This window comes from Salmo salar, unplaced genomic scaffold, assembly GCF_905237065.1.
Source record: "Salmo salar unplaced genomic scaffold, Ssal_v3.1, whole genome shotgun sequence".
Taxonomy (NCBI): domain Eukaryota; kingdom Metazoa; phylum Chordata; class Actinopteri; order Salmoniformes; family Salmonidae; genus Salmo; species Salmo salar.
In genome coordinates, this window is record NW_025549714.1 from 14,194 (window position 1) to 40,643 (window position 26,450).

The 26,450-nt window shown below is 41.0% G+C and overlaps 1 protein-coding gene across 1 annotated transcript; it reads left to right on the forward strand.

The window, feature by feature from the left end:
- The first annotated feature begins 869 nt into the window (after positions 1–869).
- LOC106597121 (uncharacterized) lies at positions 870–26,450 on the forward strand. Its single transcript, XM_045713481.1, has 7 exons — positions 870–948; positions 4,366–4,741; positions 4,879–4,937; positions 5,918–6,014; positions 8,320–8,372; positions 9,531–9,622; positions 26,164–26,450. The coding sequence occupies exons 2-7, from the start codon at positions 4,564–4,566 to the stop codon at positions 26,213–26,215; spliced, it is 531 nt and encodes a 176-aa protein (XP_045569437.1). The 5' UTR covers positions 870–948; positions 4,366–4,563; the 3' UTR covers positions 26,216–26,450.

Below are 26,450 nucleotides of genomic sequence, written 5' to 3' on the forward strand. Positions count from 1 at the left end.
AGGGGGTGATAAGCTGATAAGTGTTGACTTGTGTGAATGTATATGTTTTAGATGTTTTTTTTGTGAATTTGTAATAAAACTCATGAATGCTGATTATGTGTTATTATATTCAAGCAAATCTACCCCGCCATGCAACGGCATCCAAAAGTAATTTTCACTGACCCTTTCTCCCTCAAGTCACCCATCACTACTCTGAAATAACACAACACAAAAGTGATGTAAACACATGTACTACCTAAACATGTATTGAATCAGCGACACATCCAATCTCTGTCACTTTATTTTGTTTAATTCATATTTTTTCTGTTTTAGTTTTAGTTTGAGTCATTCGAAATCCCTGACTGACTTGAAGGGGAGGGGTTTGAGAAATGTTTTAGTAGTGAGGTGATTTTTGTAAATCATGTTCTGCTGCAGTTAAATAATGGTATTTTACTGATTAAACGGGTTGTAGACAAAGTAATCTTAGTATATCACTGACTCATTGTCACTGACTCACGTGACATATGGCATATATTATATTTTATATAGATTATTAGACATTATACAAAGTGCAGTAGAAGCTCTTATAAGATATGATCTTTGTATTTCTACTTTGCATGATCTCTCTCTGCAGTTTGTTGGCTTAACTGGTCTTTAGCTGTATAAATCAATTCATTTTTAATGCTGTCAGCTAACACCTCAGGGGACGCAACTGTTTATGTCAAATAGTTTTGTGTTCTAATTGTAGCCCTTTGTTGCCCTGAAAAGCAAAATGGTAAAATACTTATTGTGAGGCTAAATATAAGGGGAAAAGGAAAGTAGATACTGATCTCGGGACTGATAGGGTTAATCATGTTTGATGTTGTTGCTCTTGGTGTGAGATTACGTCCCACATCTCTATAAAACATCAGCTGAATCTCTACTTGTAGACATATGACTGCAGGTCCCCAACTCAGCAGGCAGGCAAAGGTAAAGACATCTATAACTGTACTATTCTCAACACCAAACACATTGTTGTGTGTGCAAATACAAATGGCTATTTCTGGTATTTCCCGACTGACATATAAAAAGTGAAATGTGAAACTTTTGTGAGTTTCTTAAGACTGTACACGGTATGCACTTTATTTTTATACAATGCCTTCTGTAATAAGTTGTATGAAAGTGATGATGTTTTTATATTCATTGTAACATGAGTAACTAATGCAAACGTTTAATTTCACATTATTAAAATAATATAGGCAACACATGCAATAGGATATAGGCATTTTGTCCATTACTCAAAGGAAAAATATCAGGGACTAACATGGACTTCAAATATAATACAAGATGATGCACTTCTAATGCTTATCTTAGTGTTAGATCACAATGTGTCCAGGTTGATGACATGACTTCCTAACAAGCTCAAATTGGTGTTATGGCGTCTATCAGTAGTTGAAACAATAACAAGGCGTCAATCCCTTTCCTGTTTCGGTAAAAAGCAAGGTGATGGGGCAGGAGAATTGGAACCACTCTCAAATTCATAGACAGAGCTATGGATGCAAGGACAGACCATCCATGATATCAAAAGTTTTAACAATGTTTTGAGGCTATATCATTTGTTTACATTTACTTTGTTTATATTTTGGGTTTTGAAGGGTATGATAGTTGAACTAAGCTCATGAGGCATTTATAAGTTATATTCTTCAAGAATCAATGGGTACATATCATTCATTTATAAGTCCAAAAATGGATGTAGCAACTGCTGATTGCACCTTTAAATGCAAAGAAAGCTAAACAAATTGTGTTCTCAAGAACAAGAAAGCAACCTCCTATGCTGCCTCATATGTTCACTTTGTAACACAAGTCCATTTCTTGTTCTTGAGAATACCATTCGTTGTTCTTCCCCTGCTCACACTAGATCACATGTAACGGGTGTCGTAAGGATTGGACCAAGGTGCAGCGGGAACGTGTATACCCTCTTCTTTATTAAATCAAAAGAAGGAAAAACAAACAAATCACGTATAGCAAAACAACGAACGACACTCAAACAGTCCTGTCAGGTGCACAGCCACAAAACAGGAAACAACTACCCACAAACCCCATAGCACAAACACCCCTATACTTCCCTGTGGCTCAGTTGGTAGAGCATGGTGTGTGCAACGCCAGGGTTGTGGGTTCCGATTCCACGGGGGCCAGTACAAAAAATGCATGAAATGTATGCATTCGCTACTGTAAGTCGCTCTGGATAAGAGCGTCTGCTAAATGACTAAATTGTAAATTGTACATAGGACCTTCAATCAGAGGCAACGAGGAACAGCTGCCTCCAATTGAAGGTCAATCAACAAACTCTAAACATAGAAATAGAAAGACTAGACTGAACATAGAAATACACTAACATGGAACATAGACCAAAAACCCCGGAACACTCTAAACAAACACCCCTGACACGTCCTGACCAAAACTACAATAACAAAAATACCCCTTACTGATCAGGACGTGACAACACATTACCATGCTGCTTTAAGATGTGTAACCAACACCAGATATATCACCACTCTACCTAATATCAGTTAGCAGTGAGGCCATCCTAAACTGTTAGGTGATACACACACTGGTACATGTTTGTCTATAAGACCATTTAGGGCAGCTGCCAATATACTGTATTTAAGCACTTTACTCACCCTACAGAGTCATGGGGAGATTCTCAATTGCATACTCCTCGTGTCTCTCTCGTCTCTCCTTGCCTCCTTCTCAAACCCCAATGGAAAAGCCAGAGGTCCCGCCACTCTGACCTTCTCCACCAATGGGTTTTGAAAAGGAGGTGAGGAGAGAAGATGCAAGAAGTATGCAATTTGAGATTCTCCCATGTTCGAGTACTCGGTCTGAGATCACAGAATTGTATTTTATATAATGTTTCCAACTCAATAACTGAGTTTGTTAAGAGTGACTTTAGCTTTGATGCCCCATCATCTTGAAAGACTTTGGAAAAGTACTTATAACTCGATCATTTTATTCTGATTGATGGATTTAAATTCCAGATTGGAGGGTTGTTGACCACAGATTGCACATGTTTTTAAACCTGCTCTTTTAAACTCTCTTATACACTTGACACTGTTTTAACTTCCATTCATTATTGTTTTATGTTGTGTTGTGTCTCATGTGTATCTGTATGTATGCTAGATTCTTGGCCAGGGCTCACTTGAAAAGATATGTAAATCTGAATGTAACTTTTCTGGTTAAATAAATGTCAAATAAAATAAAAGAATGAATTCCATATTAGCAGACATGCATAAAGACGACAGCCTCCATGCATTTACCACAAATGCCTAGTTAGCTAAATTTTCCATATCTACCTTGCTCTCCATTACTCTGTTTTGTATCTGCATTAGCAAAGTATGGATGATCTCTATTCTATCTCCTAGAGTATGGATGATCTCTATTATAGCTCCTAGAGTATGGATGATCTCTATTCTATCTCCTAGAGTATGGATGATCTCTATTCTAGCTCCTAGAGTATGGATGATCTCTATTCTATCTCCTAGATTATGGATGATCTCTATTCTAGCTCCTAGACTATGGATGATCTCTATTCTATCTCCTAGAGTATGGATGATCTTTATTCTATCTCCTAGAGTATGGATGATCTTTATTCTATCTCCTAGAGTATGGATGATCTCTATTCTATCTCCTAGAGTATGGATGATCTCTATTCTATCTCCTAGAGTATGGATGATCTCTATTCTAGCTCCCAGAAGGCTGTGATTTTGGGCTCCTGAGTGGCACAGCGGTCTAAGGCTCTGCATCTCAGTGCAAGAGGCGTCACGCCGTTCCTGGTTCAAATCCAGGCTGCATCACATCCGGCCGTGATTGGGCGGCACAATTGGCCCAGCGTCGTCCAGGTTTGGCCGGGTTGGCCGTCATTGTAAATAAGAATTTGTTCTTAACTGACTTGCCTAGTTAAAACAAAAAAATGTTTTATTTAAACCCAGAATATAGATTGTGCTGATTTATTGTCAAATTGAACCATGTTGTGCGCCGTTGTTAAAATAACTGTGCTTATAGTGTTAAAACAATGACATCATATCTGTATTCTGACATCTTCATGCATGTTAGCCATTTTGAAGCCTGCACAATAAACACTTTATTGCCCTTTAACTGTGTATTGGATATGTCAAAGAATCTTTGGAAGACAATATGTTTTGCAATGTACCAAAAAATGTTGCTAAACATTCAGGGGCAATGCTATGTAGGTGATCTAGAGAATAAATAAAAAAACAATACCACTGACAGCCAGTGTAAGGAGACCAACATTTGACTAATTTGAGATCTGTTCTTAGTGTTGGTTGATCATCCACTCATTGTATTTTTTGTGAGAGAGTAAACCACTTACAATGTTTTCCATGCCAGACTTTAGAAGACTGCTGCAGCCCGTCCATCTTTTGGTGGATTCCCCTCCTGGTGGACTTAAAGTGATGGAGAAGCCTGATGATGAGGGGTCACCAGGTGCAACAGGTGGTGAAGGGGATGGAAGAGACACCACACCAGTTCACAGCACTGGTACTCCTGATGGCATTGCAGCACTAGGAGCTATGCTGACAGGGCTTCATGTTGGTTCAACAGCAGCAACAGCAGTCAATGCAAACAATGCAGCAACAGATGCAGCAGCAGATCAGCCAGCTACAGGAGGAGGTGCAGAAGGGAAAGACTAAGCAACTGTGTGTTGTGACCCCTCTGCCAGCAGCAAACCCAGACACTTTGACAAGACCAGCTCCTCAGTCCCTAGGCAAGTTGTTCATCATGCAGCTCTTTGAGGATGAAGACACAATTCACAACAATTAAACACTTCATAAGCAGTCTGCAAACTAACCACTTCCTGCATGTATGCTGATGTACAATACTATATCTCACTCTCCATTCTAGACCCAGCAGAGGAGGTATTAGCTGAACACCTTGACAAGAAGGAGGAGGAAGCAGAGAGGGTAAGACACAAGTACTTAAGATAAGAAGAACAGGTCCTGAGAAAGTACCACATGATGATGTCATGTTTGTGAAATTCATAGTTACAGAAAGAACATAGGGTAATACTTTGTATTAACCATCAGTAATAAACCATGTATAAACAGAAAGAACATAGGGTAATACTTTGTATTAACAGTCAGTAATAAACCATGTATAAACAGAAAGAACATAGGGTAATACTTTGTATTAACAGTCAGTAATAAACCATGTATAAACAGAAAGAACATAGGGTAATACTTTGTATTAACAGTCAGTAATAAACCACGTATAGGGCATTTAGAAACAGTTTGCTCACCATGCATTAATCATTACCCCAACATTTGTAGATTATTTATATGAAATGTTCGATATATTTCCTTTAGAAAACATGAGCTGGCGCACACCCAGATAAAAATATTTTATGTAGAGGTGCTGACTAACGGCCAATCAAACTGTAAGCTATAAAAATAAAGAAAGTCCCTGGAAGTTTATATATAGAGTGTGCTACTCTCTTTTTTATATAGCTTATATGATATATTTCCTTTAACATCTTGTGCGTATTATTTTACCATTGATATGTTCCAAGCCATTTTGACACCTTAAGGGGGCATCAGGTACAGCTGGAATGTCTACCAATGGCATGCCCATCCTTTAGTGAGAAATTGCACTGGTGTTAAAAACATTTATAAAGAATAAACAGCAATCACTTTAGATGAGGGGCTCCAAAAAAACACTTTACTAGTGATTAATAAATGGTTAATCAACGTGGGAGTAATGACGACTATATGGTGAATTCACTATTTAACAATTCCTTATCAATGGCTTATTACAGTGTTTACATATGTAGACACTGGTATGGTGCTGGATTTAATGAACATTTATTAAAAAGTGGTGGAATTTCCCTTTTTATTTTCATTTTCAGCCTAACCAATGTAATGAATTGATTTAACTGTTTTGTTAGAAATCGGAAGAGGTCCAACAGCCTTTGTCCAAAGCCAATGATGAGACAAAACCAGAGACAGATGGCTCCTCAGGAGGAAACAGAGAAACAACCAGAGGTATTGTCTCCTGTTTTAAAGTTCTTTAAACCAGCTCCTTTCATTGCCCTTACACTTCATGTCTGCTTAATTACTCAAATGTAAATGTTGTCAATGTAATAACTCATCAAACTATTCAAGTTGGCACAGTAATGGAAACGTTATGTAGTAGTAGTAGTAGTAGCAGTAGTAGTAGTAGTAGTAGTAGTAGTAGTAGTAGTAGTAGCAGTAAGTAGTAGTAGTGGTAGAAGTAGTGGTAGTATCTCATTATAGTAGTAGTAGTGGAATCAGTAGTAGTGGTATCTAATTATATAGTAGTAGTATCCAATTATATAGTAGTACTTGTATCTAATTATATAGTAGCAGTAGTAGTAGTAGTAGTAGCAGCAGTAGTAGTATTGTAGTAGCAGCAGCAGCAGTAGCATTAGAAGTAGTAGTAGCAGTAGTAGAGTTGCAGTAGCAATAGTAGCAGCAGTCTCAGTAGTAGCAGTAGTATCAACAGTAGTAGTAGCAGCAGCAGTAGTAGTAGTAGCATTAGTAGCAGCAGTAGCATTAGAGATAGAAGTTGCAGTAGTAATAGCAGCAGTAGCAGTAGTAGAAGTAACAGTAGCAGTAGTAGAAGTAACAGTAGCAGTAGTAGTAGTAACAGTAGCAGTAGTAGTAGTAGTTATCTAATTATATAGTAGTAGTAGTAGCAGTAGCAATAGTAGCAGTAGTAGCGTAGTAGCAGTAGCAGTATCTAATTGTGTAGTAGTAGTTGTAGTAGTATCTAATTATATTGTAGTATTATCTAATTATATACTAGTTGTAGTAGTAGTATCTAATTATAAAGTAGTAGTAGCAGTAGTAGTAGTATCTAATTGTAAATTAGTAGTAGAGTAGTATCACTAGTAGTAGTAGTAGTAGTATTTTATTATACAGTAGTAGTTGTGGATTAGTAGTAGTATCTACTTAAATAGTTTTAGTTGTAGTAGTAGTAGTATGTCATTTTATAGTGGTAGTACTAGTAGTAATAGTATCTAATTATATAGTAGTAGTATTCATTGTAGTAATATTATTAGTAGTAGTATCTAAGTATATAGTAGTAGTTGTAGTAGTAGTAGTAGTAGTAGTAGTATTAATTATGTAGTAGTAGTAGTATATAATTAAATAGCAGTAGCAGTAGTAGTACTAATAGTATCTAATTATATAGTAGTAGTAGCAGTAGTAGATCATTATATAGTGGTAGTAGTAGTAATAGTATCTTATTATTATTATTATGTAGTAGTATCTAGTGGTATCTAGTAGTAATATAGTAGTAGTGTCTAATTATATAGTAGTAGTAGTAGTTATAATTATATAGTAGTAGTAGTAGTAATTAATTAAATAGTAGTAGTAGTAGTAGTAGTAGTATAATAATATAGTAGTAGTAGTAGTGGGAGTATAGTAGTATCTAATGTAGTAGTAGTAGCAGTAGTAATATTATCAAATGATATAGTAGTAGTAGTATTATAATTATGTAGTAGTAGTAGTAGTAGTATTATGTAATGAAGTAGTAGTAGTATTTTTTGTTCTTTTTTAAAAATTTATTTTTATTTTTTAGTCATTAGTAGTTTAGTCAGAGCGACTTACAGTAGTGAATATACATTTATAATATATTTATTCTGTACTGTCCCCGCACACTGCGTTAAACATCTCTACCAACTAGCTAACGGGCCTGTACTACTACTAGTACTAAGTAGTAGTAGTAGTATTTTTCGCAAGTGGCACAGTGGTCTAATGCGCCACTACAGACCCAGGTTCGATCCCAGACTGTGTCACAGATGGCCGTGACCGGGAGATCACTGGGGCGATGCACAATTGGCCCAGCATCGTCCGGGCCAGAGGAGGGTTTGCCCGGCTGGGATTTCCTGTCATCGTGGTCCTAGCGACTTCTTGTGGTGGGCCAGTAAGCTTACTTGGTCGTCAGTTGGATGGTGTTTCCTCCTACACATTGGTGTCGGCTTCCGGGTTAAGTGAGCAGTGTGTCAAGAAGCAGTGAGGACGCATGGCTCTTGACCTTCGCCTCTTTCGAGTCTGTAAGGGGGAGTTGAAGCGATGACACAAGATCGCAACTGTCAATTGGATATCATGAAAATGGAGGGAAAAAGTAGTATCTTTCATGAGTATGTGTTTGACTGGATCTGTGGGTGATATAATGGTGCAGGATTATATAGTTGACACATTATTAACTTACTTAGTGGTAAGCTAGTCATATTTTTTTTACTGGATCCGATCTCACTACATCTACCTTTCCCGTCTGAGATCCTGCCCTTATTAAAGTACTATATCTCAACCTCCATTCCAGGCCCAGCCGAGGTGTCAGGTCAACACGTTGTCAAGAAGGAGGAGGCAGAGAGGGTAATAGACACATGAATTCCAGCATGGTTTGTACAGATGTAGGATCTTCATTTGTCCTATATTGTCACAGCAAAATAATCTTGCAGCAACAGGGATTTAACATTTAGTCCATATTATTGCTTGATCGGTGGTTAGGCTGTTAGCTGGCCAAAAGTAGGCTACATGAAAAGTGCAATACTATTAAAAAATTTTGTGTGGGTTTTCAGTGAATTAATGTCAATAAGGAAGCTCCACTGCATTTCCTGCAGTGCAGGAAAATTCTCAGCAACAAAATAGTGATCAAATTAAGATCCTTCATCTGTATATACATTTTCAACATACGTTATGTGAAGTGAATAACAATAACATATTGTAACTGTGTGGATCAAGTGAAATCACTCGTTTGTGGATGTATTATTGACCCAAAGGCCAATCCAGAGATTTCAGCTGCATCCCCTTCCAATCCAGAGAAGGGCTGGGAAGAGAAGATTAACCAGGGAGATCAGGGAGAACTAAAGCTGGGTGTTGACTGGGGTTGTAACGAGTAGGCTATTCTGAAAAAATGTACTTCCATAAAATCACAGATAGAATCCACTGTTATTCTCTTGCATTTTGTGATCTTGCGCCAATGAAGTCTATTTGGTGCAGTGCTTGACTTGGGAAGGAGCTCATCGGAACTGACTACCGGCACCTCATATGTTCTACTGCTTAAATTCCTGCACCTAAATATAAATAGTACTGGCCCGCCAAATGAGTACCGGCACCTATTTCAGTCCAAGTCAAGCACGGATTGGGAGAGAACTCGAATTTTATGGATGTACACTTGGAAAAAAGTTTAATGTTTATTGTGGACTGTTTGGTGATGTTTGGCTGCTGTTTTAACACAGATATACTTTCATAATTGTGTTCCGTGTTAAGAAGGGGAAAATAAGGGAACATGTTATATTTAACAGGTAAAGTCACTTCTTTTCCAAACATATCACCTTTCCTACATGATGGTCACAACAGGGCAATGACAGCCCTAGTATAAATTAAGCCCAAACCAGGTATGCCAGACTAGGCATTAATGTGCCCTAATTCTAAATGGAAGCTATTGTGCTTTATCCTCAACAGACCAGAATTGAAGATTCAATGTCATAATGTCTTAAAATGTTAACCTATGATTTCAACTTTTTATAGAAATGTGAAGCGGAAGAACCAGTGCCAAAAGCCATAGATGAGCCAAAAACCAGAAGAAGGTTCCTCAAGAGAAAACATCAAAACAACCCAAGGTACCACAACACACTACACATTCAATGATATATGATTTGGTAACACTGTCATTCAAAATTAATTAATAAGCATTTATAAACTATTTACAGGTTATAAGTATGTTTTATGTGTGCACTGTTCCAGCATGTATACAAATTATAAGCATCAGCTGGTTAGCTAGCTCCGTCTCATTGACCACCAAACATTGCTTACGATAGCTAGCTAGTCACTTTATATATCTTTTTTCTCAAAATATATGTTAGCTAGCCTCTCTGGGCTAGGTGGGACGTTTAGGTCCCACCCTAGTCAACAGCCAGTGGAATCCCGTGGCGCGATATTAAATACCTTAGAAATGCTATTACTTCAATTTCCCTCAAACATATGACTATTTTACACCATAAAGACAAGACTGTTAATCTAATCTAGATTTTCCGCTTAGCGAACACCTGCTCCAATATCCAATGATGGGCGTGGCGCGAAATACAAATTCCTCTAAAATCCGAAAACTTCCATTTTCAAACATATGACTATTTTACAGCATTTTAAAGACAAGACTCTCGTTAATCTAACCACACTGTCCGATTTCAAAAAGGATTTACAGCGAAAGCAAAACATTAGATTATGTCAGCAGAGTACCCAGCCAGAAAATAATCAGACTACCCATTTTTCAAGCTAGCATATAATGTCACCAAAAACAAAACCACAGCTAAATGCAGCACTAACCTTTGATGATCTTCATCAGATGACAACCCTAGGACATTATGTTATACAATGCATGCATGTTTTGTTCAATCAAGTTCATATTTATATCAAAAACCAGCTTTTTTACATTAGTATGTGACGTTCAGAACTAGCATACCCCGCAAAACATCCGGTGAATTTACTAAATTACTCACGATAAACGTTCACAAAAAACATAACAATTATTTTAAGAATTATAAATACAGAACTCCTCTATGCACTTGATATGTCCGATTTTAAAATAGCTTTCGGTCAAAGCACATTTTACAATATTCTCAGTAGATAGCCCGCATCACAGGGCTAGCTATTTAGACACCCACCAAGTTTAGCACTCACCAAAATCAGATTTACTATTAGAAAAGTTTGATTACCTTTGATGTTCTTCGTCAGAATGCAATCCCAGGACTTCTACTTCAATAACAAATGTTGGTTTGGTCCCAAATAATCCATAGTTATGTCCAACAGCGGTTTGTTTGTGCTTCTAGACACTATCCGAATGGTAAATAAGGGTCGCCGCGATGGCACATTTCGTGACAAAAGATTTCTAAATATTTCATTACCGTACTTCAAAGCATGTCAACCGCTGTTTAAAATCAATTTTTATGCCATTTTTCGTAAAAAGCGATAATATTCCGACCGGGAATCTGCAATTAGGTAAACAGACGAAAGAAAATAAATCACTGGGTCGACTCGGGACGCGCCAAGCCCTTTGTCCTCTGATAGACCACTTAGCAAAAGGTGTGTGTTTCAGCCAGGGCTTTGAATTACGCTCATTCGCTTTTTCCGGGCTCTGAGAGCCCATTGGAGCATAGGAAGTGTCACGTAACAGCAGAGATCCTTTGTAATGGATAGAGATGACAAAGAAGGCCAAGAAATGGTCAGACAGGGTACTTCCTGTACAGAATCTTTCAGGTTTTGGCCTGCCAAATGAGTTCTGTTATACTCACAGACACCATTCAAACAGTTTTAGAAACTTTGGAGTGTGTTCTATCCAAAGCTAATAATTATATGCATATTCTAGTTTCTGGGCAGGAGTAATAATCAGATTAAATCGGGTACTTTTTATCCAGCCGTGAAAATACTGCCCCTATCCATAACAGGTTAATCTAACCACACTGTCCAATTTCAAAAAGGATTTACAACGAAAGCAAAACATTAGATTATGTCAGCAGAGTACCCAGCCAGAAATAATCAGACACCCATTTTTCAAGCTAGCATATAATGTCACAAAAACCAAAACCACAGCTAAATGCAGCACTAACCTTTGATGAAAGCACATTTTGCAATATTCTGAGCAGATAATCCGCCATCACAGGCTAGCTATTTTGACACCCACCAAGTTTGGTACTCACTAAACTCAGATTTACTATAAGAAAAATTGGATTACCTTTGCTGTTCTTCGTCAGAATGCACTCCCAGGACTTCTACTTCAACAACAAATGTTGGTTTGGTTCCAAATAATCCATAGTTATATCCAAATAGCGGCGTTTTGTTCGTGCGCTCAAGACACTATCCGAAGGGTGACGGGCCGGGAGCATATCGTGACAAAGAAATTCAAAATATTCCATTACCGTATTCGAAGCATGTCAAACGCTGTTTAAAATCAATTTTATGCGATTTTTCTCGGAAAATAGCGAAAATATTCAGACCGGGAGAAGTTGTTTTGTCAAAGACTCAAAGAAGAAAATGGACTCTTCACGTGCATGCGCGCGCCCGTCTCATTGTTCTCATACGACCCTCTTACCAAATGCGCTACTGTTTTTCAGCCAGTAACTGCAGAGTCATCATTCAACGTTCTGGCGCCTTCTGAGAGCCTATGGGAGCCTTAGAAAGTGTCACGTTACAGCAGAGATCCTCTGTTTTGGATAGAGATGACAAAGAAGGCCAAGAAATGGTCAGAGAGGGCACTTCATGTTTAGAATTTTCTCAGGTTTTGGCCTGCCATATGAGTTCTGTTATACTCACAGACACCATTCAAACAGTTTTTGAAACTTTAGGGTGTTTTCTATCCAAATCAAACAATTATATGCATATTCTAGTTACTGGGCAGGAGTAGTAACCAGATTAAATCGGGTACGTTTTTATCCGGCCGTGCAAATATTGCCCCGTATCCCCAACAGGCTAGCTAAGTTAGCAATGTTACGAATACAACTCCCATCTAATGTCGACATCCGCATACGATTTGAGAGCACTAGTTAGCTCCAAAGATGTTTATAGCTTTGTTTGCATTTTGACAGTGAATTTAGAGCCATTCAGTGTTTAGCTACACCACAAACATTATTTTACCAGGTTTAGGCTACAAACATACTTAAAATCACATGCGCCGAATACGAAAGTGAAATGCTTACTTACAGTACAAGCCCTAACCAACAATGTCTTTTTTTTTTTTGGGGGGGTAAAGTCACTTTCCTTTTTCCAAACGATCACCTCCCTATATGATGGTCACAACAGGGCAGCAACATCCTTAATGTGAATTTATCGAAGCTAGGCATGTGCCATAATTCTAAATGTAAGTTATTGTGCTTTATCCTCAACAGACCAGAATTGAATATATTGCAGATAGATTGAAGCTTCCATCAATGTAATTGTCTGCATCATTTCCAATCCCCCATATATTTTTTTGTAAATATATATATGTATACATACATACATACATACATGCTGCACATTCAAACACAAATATATACAGTACCAGTAAAAAGTTTGGACACACCTACTCATTCAAGGGTTTTTCTTAATTTTTTACTATTTTCTACATTGTAGTGAAGACATCAAAACTATGAAATAACACATATGGAATAATGTAGTAACCAAAAAAGCATTAAACAAATCAAAATATATTTTAGATTTTAGATTGTTCAAAGTAGCCACCATTTGCCTTGATGACAGCTTTGCACACTCTTGGCATTCTCTCAACCAGCTTCATGAGGAATGCTTTTCCAACAGTATTGAAGGAGTTCCCACATATGCTGAGCACTTGTTGGCTGCTTTCCCTTCACCCTGCGGTCCAACTCATCCCAAACCATCTCAATTGGGTTGAGGTCGGGGGATTGTGGAGGCCAGGTCATCTGATGCAGCACTCCATCATCTCTCCTTGTTGGTCAAAAAGCCCTTACCAGCTTGGAGTTGTGTTTTGGGCCATTGTCCTTTTAAAAAACAAATGATAGTCCCGCAAACCAGATGGGATGGCGTATGCCTGCAGAATGCTGTAGCCATACTGGTTAAGTGTGCCTTGAATTCTAAATAAAGCACTGACAGTGTCACCAGCAAAGCGCCCCACACCATCACACCTCCTCAATGCTTCATGGTGGGGAACCACACATGCAGAGATCATCTGTTCACCTTCTCTGCATCTCATGGTGGTTGAAACCAAAAATCTAATTTGGACTCATCAGACCAAAGGACAGATTTCCATCGGTCTAATGTCCATTGCTCGTGTTTCTTGGCCCAAGCAAGTCTCTTCTTATTATTGGTGTCCGTTAGTAATAGTTTCTTTGCAGCAATTTGACCATGAAGGCCTGATTCATGCAGTCTCCTCTGAACAGTTGATGTTGAGATGTGTCTGTTACTTGAACTCTGTGAAGCATTTATTTGGGCTGCAATCTGAGGTGCAGTTAACTCTAACAACCGTATCCTCTGCAGCAGAGGTAACTCTGGGTCTTCCTTTCCTGTGGCGATCCTCATGAGAGCCAGTTCCATCTTAGCACTTGATGGTTTTTGCGACTGCACTTGAAGAAACTTTCAAAATTCTTGACATTTTCTGGATTGACTGACCTTCATGTCTTAAAGTAATGATGGACTGTCATTTCTCTTTGCTTTTTTGTGCTGTTCTTGCCATAATATGGACTTGGTCTTTTACCAAATAGGGCTATCTTCTGTATACCACCCCTTCCTTGTCACAACACAACTGATTGGCTCAAACATTTCATAAACCATGTGCCATGGAATCGGTACATCGAAAATCTCTTCCCAACTATTTTGCAATCTGTATGCCACAGCTGTCAATTTTCTGGTCCTTAAATTAAACTTTTCTATCTTATCACAGTTTTCTTTAACCCATTTTGGTCTTTAATGCAGAGCCAACAGAGAAGTTCCTTACTTCTCAGTCTTCCATTTTGTGGTAATGCTGCAATTAGTTGGTTGTAATTTTGGGTAGAGCAGACATTTCCATATATTTTTATTAGCTGCCTGTGTGACATAACTCCACCAGTTATATTTATGATATAATTTACAAAGATGATCAATTAGTATGTTTGAGTTTAACCACAATATTTGTTGGTTTATTTGTTCTGTCTTTTCTGGTGGATTGAGCTGAAATTGCAACCAACTTTCTACAGCGTGTTTTAAAAATAGCGATATTTGGAGATTATTTCATTTTCAAATAACCGAAATTGAGAGGTTGTAATCTGAATAAAGGGGAAAAGGCCATTCTAATCTGTTAAAGAACCAGTTTCGATTTAAGTATAACTTTTGTATGACTGATGCCTTTAGTGAGAGGTCAAATGCTTTAATATTTAATAATTTGTCCCCTCTGAATTCATATTCATTACATAAATAGACCCATTTCACTTTGTCTGGTTTGTCATTCCAAATTAAGTGGAATATTTTTTGCTTATATAATACATTTAAAAAACGGTCTCTAGGTCTAGGCAAGACCATAAACAAATAGGTAAACTGTGATATGACTAAAGAGTTAATCAGGGTGATTTTTCCATAAATAGACAGGTATTTTCATTTCAATGGTAGCAAGATCTTATCTATTTTTGCCAACTTTCTGTAAAAATGTATTGTAGTGAGATAATTTCTATGTATACCGAGTATGTCTATATCACTGTCCGACCAATTTATTGTTAAACTACTGTAACGGCTGTCTTCAGAAATGGACCAAGGCGCAGCAGGTATGTGAATACTCATGTTTAATTTCAAATAAGGAGTAAAGCATCCACTTAACAAAACAATAAAGGTGACAACAGCAACAGTTCTGCAGGCTATAAACGCAGTGCAAAAACAACCACCCACAACCCCAAAGAAAAACACACACACCTATATAGGACTTCCAATCAAAGGCAACTCAACACACCTGCCTTCAATTGTTAGTCCCAATCAACAACACAAACATTCCCATACACAAAACTGCCACGTCCTGACCCCAAAACTAAAACAATAGCTCCATCTGCTGGTCAGGACGTGACAGTACCCCCCCCTCAAGGTGCAGACCCCGGAATGCACCTACCAACAGAAAACACCAACAAAAAACCCCTAAACAATAACCCCTAAACAATAAGTGAGGGAAGGGAGGGTGGCTGCCGTCACCGACGGCACTGTGCTACACCCTCCCTCCCCAACCCACCTATCCTGGAGGTGGCTCAGGTGCAGGACGTGGACCTCGCACCACCCTCGGCGTCACCCACTTTGGTGGCGCCGATAGCTGCGCCGGCAGACGGGCCACTCGGGCTGACCCTGGCAGACGGACCACTCGGGCTGGGTCGGAAGACATGCGGGCCACTCGGGCTGGGCCGGAGGACAGGAGGGCCACTCGGGCTGGACCGGGAGGGCAGGAGGGCCACTCGGGCTGGGCCGGAGGGGCAGGAGGGCCACTCGGGCTGGGCCGGAGGGCAGGAGGGCCACTCGGGCTGGGCCGGAGGGCAGGAGGGCCACTCGGGCTGGGCCGGAGGGCAGGAGGGCCACTCGGGCTGGGCCGGAGGGCAGGAGGGCCACTAGGGCTGGGCCGGAGGGCAGGAGGGCCACTCTGGCAGATCCGGACAGGCAGGGCACCCTGGCAGATCCGGGCAGGCGGGCACCTCTGGCAGATCCGGACAGTCGGGCCACTCTGGCAGACCCGGAAGGCAGTCGGGCCACTCTGGCAGACCCGGAAGGCAGCCGGGCCACTCTGGCAGACCCGGAAGGCAGTCGGGCCACTCTGGCAGACCCGGAAGGCAGTCGGGCCACTCTGGCAGACCCTGAAGGCAGTCGGGCCACTCTGGCAGACCCGGAAGGCAGTCGGGCCACTCTGGCAGTCCCGGAAGGCAGTCGGGCCACTCTGGCAGACCCGGAAGGCAGTCGGGCCACTCTGGCAGACCCGGAAGGCAGTCGGGCCACTCTGGCGACGCACAACTGGCGGGCAGCTCTGGCGACGCACGACTGGCGGGCAGCTCTGGCGACGCACGACTGGCGGGCAGCTCTGGCGACGCACGACTGGCGGGCAGCTCTGGCGACGCACGACTGGCGGGCAGCTCTGGCGACTGTTGACTGGCGGGCAGCGCCGGTGACTGTTGACTGGCGGGCAGCTCGGATGACTGTTGACTGGCGGGCAGCTCTGGTGACTGTTGACTGGCGGGCAGCTCTGGTGACTGTTGACTGGCGGGCAGCTCTGGTGACTGTTGACTGGCGGGCAGCTCTGGTGACTGTTGACTGGCGGGCAGCTCTGGTGACTGTTGACTGGCGGGCAGCTCTGGCGACTGTTGACTGGCGGGCAGCTCTGGTGACTGTTGACTGGCGGGCAGCTCTGGTGACTGTTGACTGGCGGGCAGCTCTGGCGTCTTACGCCTGGCGAGGCTGGGCTGACGCACTAGACTCCTGATGCGTGGGGCTGGTACTGGACGTGCCAGCCTGGAGACACGCACCTCCATGCTAGTGCGTCTAGCGGGAAACACCGGACCGAAAGGGCGCACTGGTGGTCTTGAGTGCAGGGTTGGCTTCACCCCTTCCGGCTCGATGCTCACCTTGCCCTGGCACCTGCGGGGCGCTGGTACCGGGCAGACTGGGCTGTGCGTCCGTATAGGCGAGATGGTGCTTACCTCAGCGTAACATGGCGCCCTCCACCTCATACGCACCTCCCTGTAGTCACGGGTAGCTGGCTCACGGCTCTTCCCTGGCCTGGCCAAGCTACCCGTGTGCCCCCCCAACATTTTTTATTGGGGGTGCCTCTCAGGTTTCGTACCCAACCGTGTTCCAGCATAACGTTCCCGTTGGTTCCTCTGTCCAGCTGCCTCCACTCTCCTGAGTGCCTCCACCTGTTCCCATGGGAGGCGATCCCTTCCGGCCAGGATCTCTTCCCAGGTGTAGGCTCCCTTGCCGTCCAGGACGTCCTCCCATGTCCATTCCTCCATTTTTTTCCTCCTGTGGCTTCCTCCTCTTCTGCTGCTTGGTCCTTTGGTGGTGGGTGGTTCTGTAACAGCTGTCTTCAGAAATGGACCAAGGCGCAGCAGGTATGTGAATACTCATGTTTAATTTCAAATAAGGAGTAAAGCATCCACTTAACAAAACAATAAAGGTGACAACAGCAACAGTTCTGCAGGCTATAAACGCAGTGCAAAAACAACCACCCACAACCCCAAAGAAAAACACACACACCTATATAGGACTTCCAATCAAAGGCAACTCAAAACACCTGCCTTCAATTGGAAGTCCCAATCAACAACACAAACATTCCCATACACAAAACTGCAAAGTCCTGACCCCAAAACTAAAACAATAGCTCCATCTGCTGGTCAGGACGTGACAACTACTTGGTAATGTGTTTTTTATTGATCCAATACGTAATATAGTATACAACATAATTTGGTTGTAATCCAGAGAGATTACAAAAAGTATCTAGATCCTCTATAAGGCTGTGGAGATATCCAAATTGGGGTTTTAAAATAAAACATGACTCATCAGCATACAATGACACCTTTGTTTTTAAGATTTTTGATGGATCTGATTTTAATATTTAACATTTCAATGATAAATAGATATGCCGATAGTGGACCTTTATTTACTCCTCCACAGTTTAATACTTTCTGAGAAGTAACCATTATTTATTATTTTACACCTAGGATTACTAAACATAACTTTAACCCATTTTAAAAGAGGTTCTGCAAAATTGAAATATTCCAGGCATTTACATAGCATTCGGAAAGTATTCAAACCCCTTGACTTTTTCCACATTTACTTACATTACAGCCTTATTCTAAAATTGATTAAATTGTGTTTTTTCCTCATGAATCTATACACAACACCCCACATTTACAGAAGTATTCAGATGCTATACTCAGTACTTTGTTGAAACACATTTGTCAGCGATTACAGCTTCCAGTCTCCTTGCATATGACACTACAAGCTTGGCACACCTGTATTTTGGGAGTTTCTCCCATTCTTCTCTGCAGATCCTCTCAAGCTCTGCCAGGTTGGATGGGGAGCATCGCTGCTCAGCTATTTTCAGGTCTCTCTGGAGATCTTCGATCAGGTTCAAGTCCGGGCTCTGGCTGGGCCACTCAAGGACATTCAGAGACTTGTCCCAAAGCCATTCCTGCATTGTTTTGGCTGTGTGCTTAGGGTCGTTGTCCTGTTGGAAGGTGAACCTTTGCCCCAGTCTGAGGTTCTGAGCACTCTGGAGCAAGTTCTCATCGAGGATCTCTCTGTCCTTTGCTCCATTCATCTTTCCCTCGATCCTGACTAGTCTCCCAGTTCCTGCCGTTGAAAAAAATCTGTGCCTCGACACAATCCTGTCTCGGAGCTCTACGGACAATTCCTTCAACCTCATGGCTCGGTTTTTGTTCTGACATCCAATGTCAACTGTGGGACCTTATATAGATAGGTGTGTGCCTTTCCAAATCATGTCCAATCAATTGAATTTACGACAGGGGGACTCCAATCAAGTTGTAGAAACATCTCAAAGGATGATCAATGGAAACAGGATGGACCTGAGCTCAATTTCGAGTCTCATAGCAAAGGGTCTGAATACTTCTCTAAATAAGGTATTTCTGTTATTTCTTTTTTATACATTTGCCAATATTTTGAAAAACCCTGTTTTCGTCTAGTTATTCTGGGATATTGTTTGTAGATTGATGAGGAAAAAACATATTTATTCATTTTTTGATCAAGGCTGTGGGAAATGTAAAGTGGTCTGAATACTTTCCGAATGTACTGTACATGTCCATTGGGGTGGAGCCAGAGTAAAGACTGAGGGGATGGGGGGGAATAACCATAGGGTGAGTAGCATGACCATTGAGAGGGTGTGGGGACCAAGTGAAATAAAAAACAATAACAATTATATTTTTTAAAGTGTGTGTGGGGGGAGGGGTATCTGAATAGTGGTGATGGTTTGAGGGTGGAAACTATTGTCCAGTCTTTCAGTTTTTGCCATGATGCTCCTGTACTGAGTGATTGAAGCGGGGAAAACAGGGCATGGCTTTGGTGGAGGTCCCTGATGATCTTCTTGGCCTTTCTGTGACACCTGGTATTGTAGGTGTCCTGTAGGGCAGGCAGTGTGCACCCAATGGTGCGTCCGGCAGCACTTGTCACCCTCTGAAGCGCCCTTGCGGACCGGAGTTGTGATGATGCCCAGCAGTATGCTGTCAATAGTTCTCCTATAGAACACTGTGTCACTATGTATAGCTGTGGCAGAAACTAGAGCACTATGTCTAGTTATGGCAGAAACCAGACCACTATGTTTAGCTATGGCAGAAACCAGACCACTATGTCTAGTTATGGCAGAAACCAGAGCACTATCTCTAGCTATGGCAGAAACCAGACCACTATGTCTAGCTGTGGCAGAAAGCAGACCACTATGTCTAGTTATGGCAGAAACCAGACCACTATGTCTAGCTATGGCAGAAAGCAGACCACTATGTCTAGCTATGGCAGAAACCATACGACTATGTCTAGCTATGGCAGAAACCAGACCACTATGTCTAGCTATAGCAGAAACCAGACCACTATGTCTAGCTATGGCAGAAACCAGACCACTATGTCTAGCTATGGCAGAAACCAGACCACTATGTCTAGCTATGGCAGAAACCAGACCACTATGTCTAGCTGTGGCAGAAACCAGACCACTATGTCTAGCTGTGGCAGAAACCAGACCACTACGTCTATCTATGGCAGAAACCAGACCACTATGTCTAGCTATGGCAGAAACCAGACCACTACATCTATCTATGGCAGAAACCAGACCACTATGTCTAGCTATGTCAGAAACTAGACCACTTTGTCTAGCTATGTCAGAAACCAGACCACTACGTCTAGCTATGGCAGAAAGCAGACCACTATGTCTAGCTATGGCAGAAACCATACGACTATGTCTAGCTATGGCAGAAACCAGACCACTATGTCTAGCTATGGCAGAAACCAGACCACTATGTCTAGCTGTGGCAGAAACCAGACCACTATGTCTAGCTATGGCAGAAACCAGACCACTACGTCTATCTATGGCAGAAACCAGACCACTATGTCTAGCTATGGCAGAAACCAGACCACTACATCTATCTATGGCAGAAACCAGACCACTACGTCTAGCTATGGCAGAAACCAGACCACTATGTCTAGCTGTGGCAGAAACCAGACCACTATGTCTAGCTATGGCAGAAACCAGACCACTACGTCTATCTATGGCAGAAACCAGACCACTATGTCTAGCTATGGCAGAAACCAGACCACTACATCTATCTATGGCAGAAACCAGACCACTATGTCTAGCTATGTCAGAAACTAGACCACTTTGTCTAGCTATGTCAGAAACCAGACCACTACGTCTAGCTATGGCAGAAAGCAGACCACTATGTCTAGCTATGGCAGAAACCATACGACTATGTCTAGCTATGGCAGAAACCAGACCACTATGTCTAGCTATGGCAGAAACCAGACCACTATGTCTAGCTGTGGCAGAAACCAGACCACTATGTCTAGCTATGGCAGAAACCAGACCACTACGTCTATCTATGGCAGAAACCAGACCACTATGTCTAGCTATGGCAGAAACCAGACCACTACATCTATCTATGGCAGAAACCAGACCACTACGTCTAGCTATGGCAGAAACCAGACCACTATGTCTAGCTATGACAGAAACCAGACCACTATGTCTAGCTATGGCAGAAACCAGACCACTATGTCTAGCTGTGGCAGAAACCAGACCACTATGTCTAGCTATGGCAGAAACCAGACCACTACGTCTATCTATGGCAGAAACCAGACCACTATGTCTAGCTATGGCAGAAACCAGACCACTACATCTATCTATGGCAGAAACCAGACCACTACGTCTAGCTATGGCAGAAACCAGACCACTATGTCTAGCTATGTGAGAAACCAGACCACTATGTCTAGCTGTGGCAGAAACCAGACCACTATGTCTAGTTATGGCAGAAACCAGACCACTATGTCTAGCTGTGGCAGAAACCAGACCACTATGTCTAGCTATGGCAGAAACCAGACCACTACGTCTAGCTATGGCAGAAACCAGACCACTATGTCTAGCTATGTGAGAAACCAGACCACTATGTCTAGCTGTGGCAGAAACCAGACCACTATGTCTAGTTATGGCAGATAATAATGATCTGGAGCTGTTTTTCATGGTTCGGGCTAGGGAAATATTAAAGCTACGGCATACAATGACATTGTAGACGATTCTATGCTTCCAACTTTGTGGCAACAGTTTGGGGAAGGCCCTTTCCTGTTTCAGCATGACAACATGCTCAAAAGTGAGGTCCACATGAAATTATTTGTCGAGATTGGAGTGGAAGAACTTGACTGGCCTGCACAGAGCCCTGACCTCAACCCCATCAAACACCTTTGGGATGAATTGGAACGCCGACTGTGAGCCAGGCCTAATCTCCCAACATCATTGCCCGAACTCACTAATGCTCTTGTCGCTTACATGAGTGGAAAGCATTCCCAGAAGAGTGGAGGCTGATATAGCAGCAAAGGGGGGACCAACTCCATATTAATGCCCAGGAGTTTGGAATGAGATGTTTGTTGAGCAGGTGTCAACATACTTTTGGTCATTCAGTGTATTTTATATATTTCTCAAATGATGCACTACTGGGTACCCTCGCTTGAGGCAAGATGATCTGTCAGCTTGGTATATGGGAATATTCTACTTACAGTATCTACTGTACTTCCAATCCTTTTTATGACTGGTAGCAGGGGACCTTCATACGAGTCTTGTGAGGCCTGTGGGTGTCATAGAGCAAAACAACTGACATGTACGTGTTCGGGAGAGTCTCACCTTTCCAGAGAGGGCTCATTAGTGTGTAGCGCAAACAGACAGAAGTTGGCAGAGTGGCTGTACCAACTTCAGACGAGTCCCAACGTGCAGCTTAAACTGACAGATTTGTATTGGGATTTTTTTTATGGTTTTAATAATCGACCTTAGGGGGTTAAAGATTCTTAGCCCCACCCATCTCTTTAAGGATTCACGTGAGGCCATGTGCTCAACAGAGTGAGTAAGGTAGTGTAGTAAACAACCAAAGATTAAGACTAAAAGTGGTGAAAGTAGTAGTAAAAAGTAGTATATTTTTACTAGTCCTTGGTCTATATCCTAATCTGACTTTGGTGCAGGCCATGTTGTTCTTCACATTACCATCTCTGGTAAACACATACTATATACAATATGTTTGTCACATGCACAGGATACAGAAGGTGTAAATGGTACAGTGAAATGGTTACTTGAATATTTGCATATGAAAAATAGTAAGTGTCAAGATAAAAATATTGTATATTTGATCTTATACTGAACAAAAATATAAACGCAACATGTAAAGTGTTGGTCCCATTTTTCATGAATTGAAATAAAAGATCACAGAAATGTGTGGCGCTGAGAAGTTTTTCTGTAATAAAGCCCTTTCATGGGGGAAAACTCATTCTGATTGGCTGTGCCTGGTTCTATGCTATAACCCCCCCCTCAGCAACATCTAGCTAAGTGGATGGTTCACTATTGTCTAGACATGTACACATGCTCATGAAATACCATAGATGGCAGTAATCACCCTCAGGCACAGCTGGCTAACTTGATGGGTCATGTAATCATCTGGAATCTTTTGTTTAGACATGTGGCTATCTAGCTTCCTAGCTAGACAATGAGCCATAATCCCAACCCATACTACTAGCAATACAAACTGATTGTCATAGCTGTAGTATGAATCTGCAGGTAGCTAAAGCTAACCAACTACATTAAATGTTAGCTAGATAGCTAACATTAGGCTATAACTAACAGTGAAAATTGATTTCTGGGATACAAATAATATTACTAAACAGATCATACACCTAATGTTATCTAGTGAGCCAGCAAGCTAACATTTGCTAGCTAACAGTACTGTACGCTTTAACTTGCAAGGAAAACGACTTTCAGAAAAAATGTGAAATGTATAATATCTGAAAATGAAAATTACTCTTACATGGATGAACGCTTCACGGCAGACTGGAAACCCTTTAACTCTGTTTTGTTTGTCGCTACAGCTTGTTTGGCCTGCATTGTGTCAAATCACTCTGACCGTGTACAGGAAGTAGTCAATCATAACTTTTTCCCACTGACCTTTGCCGATAGTGCCTGCTTTTGCAGTTTTCCATGGCTGACATATCTTTCAAAAAAAGTAGCAAGGATTACGTACACATACTGAGCAGCTCATGTTATAGACAGAATACATGGCAGACCAATCCAAACTCATCTCAAGGCATTTCCAGCTCGTCTATTATCTCAGCCTATCATGGCTAGCGGGAAGGTTCCATTTTTTTCCGTGGCTAAACCAACTAGGCTCGTAATTTAACAATTTTATTCATATTTATAGTCTGACAGATTTCCAGTGCCTTAATAAGTTTGTTATTAAGGCACATGTAAGTTCACATGTTGCTGAAGCAATTTCTGCCAAAAAACTAAATTCAAATGCATCTCCTGTGAAGTACTGACGTGCGACATATGCATAGCTTCGTGAAACGGGTCACAAACCAGCTAGCAACAGTAGCATAGGGCTGATGTGAGTTCCTCCCTTCTAAACTATGCTGTGGTATTTTGCTCCAGACTGTCAAAATTAGTTTAATTTAAGAAGTGCAGCATGTCATTCATTTTCCATATCCAAATAGCACTTTTGGGTAGTGCTCAGAGCATGTCATTCAGAGAGAAGCATTTACTTTTCAACTGGAAGCAATGAGCCCAATCGGTCCTCCATGACAACATCACAAACAACAGAGTATGCTAATTAGGGCTTCATTTTTTGGGTTATGCTCAGGTTAAACAGTCTGGCTAATCTATATTTCCATTTTTCGATGTCCTATTCTTGAAAATCAAGGGGTATGAAATTAATTGGAACCACTGGAAATCTGTCAGACTGTAAAAACTTTTTTTTAATATAGCCTAATCGTATCATCTGTAGTAGAAAGCAATGGCTTAGAAAAAGTCTACATAACCAACCCATAAAGTAAAATGAAACATCCGTTTATGGCCAGCTACAGTATGTAAACACATTGATTTATTGATTTATTCTACAATAGATGTGGTTCAATTTGTAACATTCATTTTTGTCTTCTTCTAACGGTTCTTAAGCAAGTTGACATTTATTGGGATGAGTCTTGTCATTAGGGTTAGCAGTGTGGTTAAATTTATGGATAAGATTTAAAATCAGATTTTATGACTTGGGGGCTGTGCCAGCTTCTCATCTGCGCCGCTTAAGGGGAAAGTAATCTTAACGTAACGGAAAGTAATCAGACTACATTACTGAGTTTGGGTAATCAAAAAGTTACATTACTGATTACAATTTTTTGACAGGTATCTAGTAACTGTAACAGATTACATTTAGAAAGTAACCTACCCAAACCTGGATCTTACACCATTGATATCCTTTGTCTCCGCTTATGGAATGCCCTCTTCAATTCAAACTGGTTTTCATTGTATTTTAAGTCCATAGACTTAAATGGCCATTGTAAAATGTTCATTTTGTGGCCAATTAAGCATTTATTTATGGATTTTGATGTGTACTTGTGGTTATTGTATTGCTGGAAGATCCTTGTGGTTAGTGTCCGCCCTGTGATTGGTAGGTTGGGAGTTTGACACCCGGCCGAGTCATACCAAACACTGTAAAACTGGGACTAAATGAGTCTCTGCTTGGCACTCAGCTTTAAGGAGATATATTGTGGTTAAGGCTCTGGGATAGACTAGCTTCCTGTCCAGGGCGTGTAAACTACTTGTACATCAAGCTGCATCATGCTACAGATACAGGACCTGTTATTGTACCTTTATTCCATGTTGTAATGTATAGAGATACTGATATATCTCTAGAAACAGGACATGTTATTGTACCTTTATTCCATGCTGTAATGTATAGAGATCCTGATATAGCTCTAGAAAAAGGACATGTTATTGTACCTTTATTCCATGCTGTAATATACAGAGATACTGATATAGCTCTAGATACAGGACATGTTATTGTACCTTTATTCCATGCTGTAATATACAGAGATACTGATATAGCTCTAGATACAGGACATGTTATTGTACCTTTATTCCATGCTGTAATGTATAGAGATACTGATATAGTTCTAGAAACAGGACATGTTATTGTACCTTTATTCAATGCTGTAATGTATAGAGATACTGATATAGTTCTAGAAACAGGACATGTTATTGTACCTTTATTCCATGCTGTAATGTATAGAGATACTGATATAGTTCTAGAAACAGGACATGTTATTGTACCTTTATTCCATACTGTAATGTATAGAGCTACTGATATAAATCTATCGCAATAAACACAACTGACAATTTCTCTTTTGAATGGAGATTTCATTGGTGTTGCAGTAAAATGGCTGCTTCCAAATTTAACCAATGAAATTAGAAGACCATATCTGATCTCATAATAACTCCCTTGGATGTCAATGGATTCAGAGCTCTTACTGTATCTGAATTCACATGCTTGCTTCCATTTCTGTGAGTCACTGTATCAGTGGCCTGGTTTCTGCTTGCTTTAACTTCATCCAAAGTACAGTGTAAAACACCTGTTAGGGTGCTTTTCTGCTACACGTTCAAGAGGATTTGTATTCATGGCTATCTTTTCATTTCTATTTACAGGATCCTGTCTCAGGGAGCTGTTGTCAATGACTGGACTAGAAGATCATTATGAAAACAAGCTGACGTTAAGTACTGCCCTTGAGATAAATGCCAATACTACATCAGATGAACCTCTTACCACTATGCAGTCACTTCCAGGTGCCTTCCTTAAGAAATTAATGATGGCAAATGTGAATGCAAGGAGTGTGAAATGTCTGAACACTGACCAGGAGGTTTCCAATTATGGTGTAGACAACCTGTACACTGACACTGATTCCAGCAATGTCATTAATCCACTGGACCTGATA

Excerpts from the sequence above, each read along its gene's own strand:
- LOC106597121 (XM_045713481.1), top strand. The coding sequence starts at position 4,564 with ATGTTGGTTCAACAGCAGCAACAGCAGTCAATGCAAACAATGCAGCAA. Across the intron at positions 4,742-4,878 it reads ACCAGCTCCTCAGTCCCTAG|ACCCAGCAGAGGAGGTATTA; the intron begins GCAAGTTGTTCA and ends TCTCCATTCTAG. Across the intron at positions 9,623-26,163 it reads AAACATCAAAACAACCCAAG|GATCCTGTCTCAGGGAGCTG; the intron begins GTACCACAACAC and ends TTCTATTTACAG.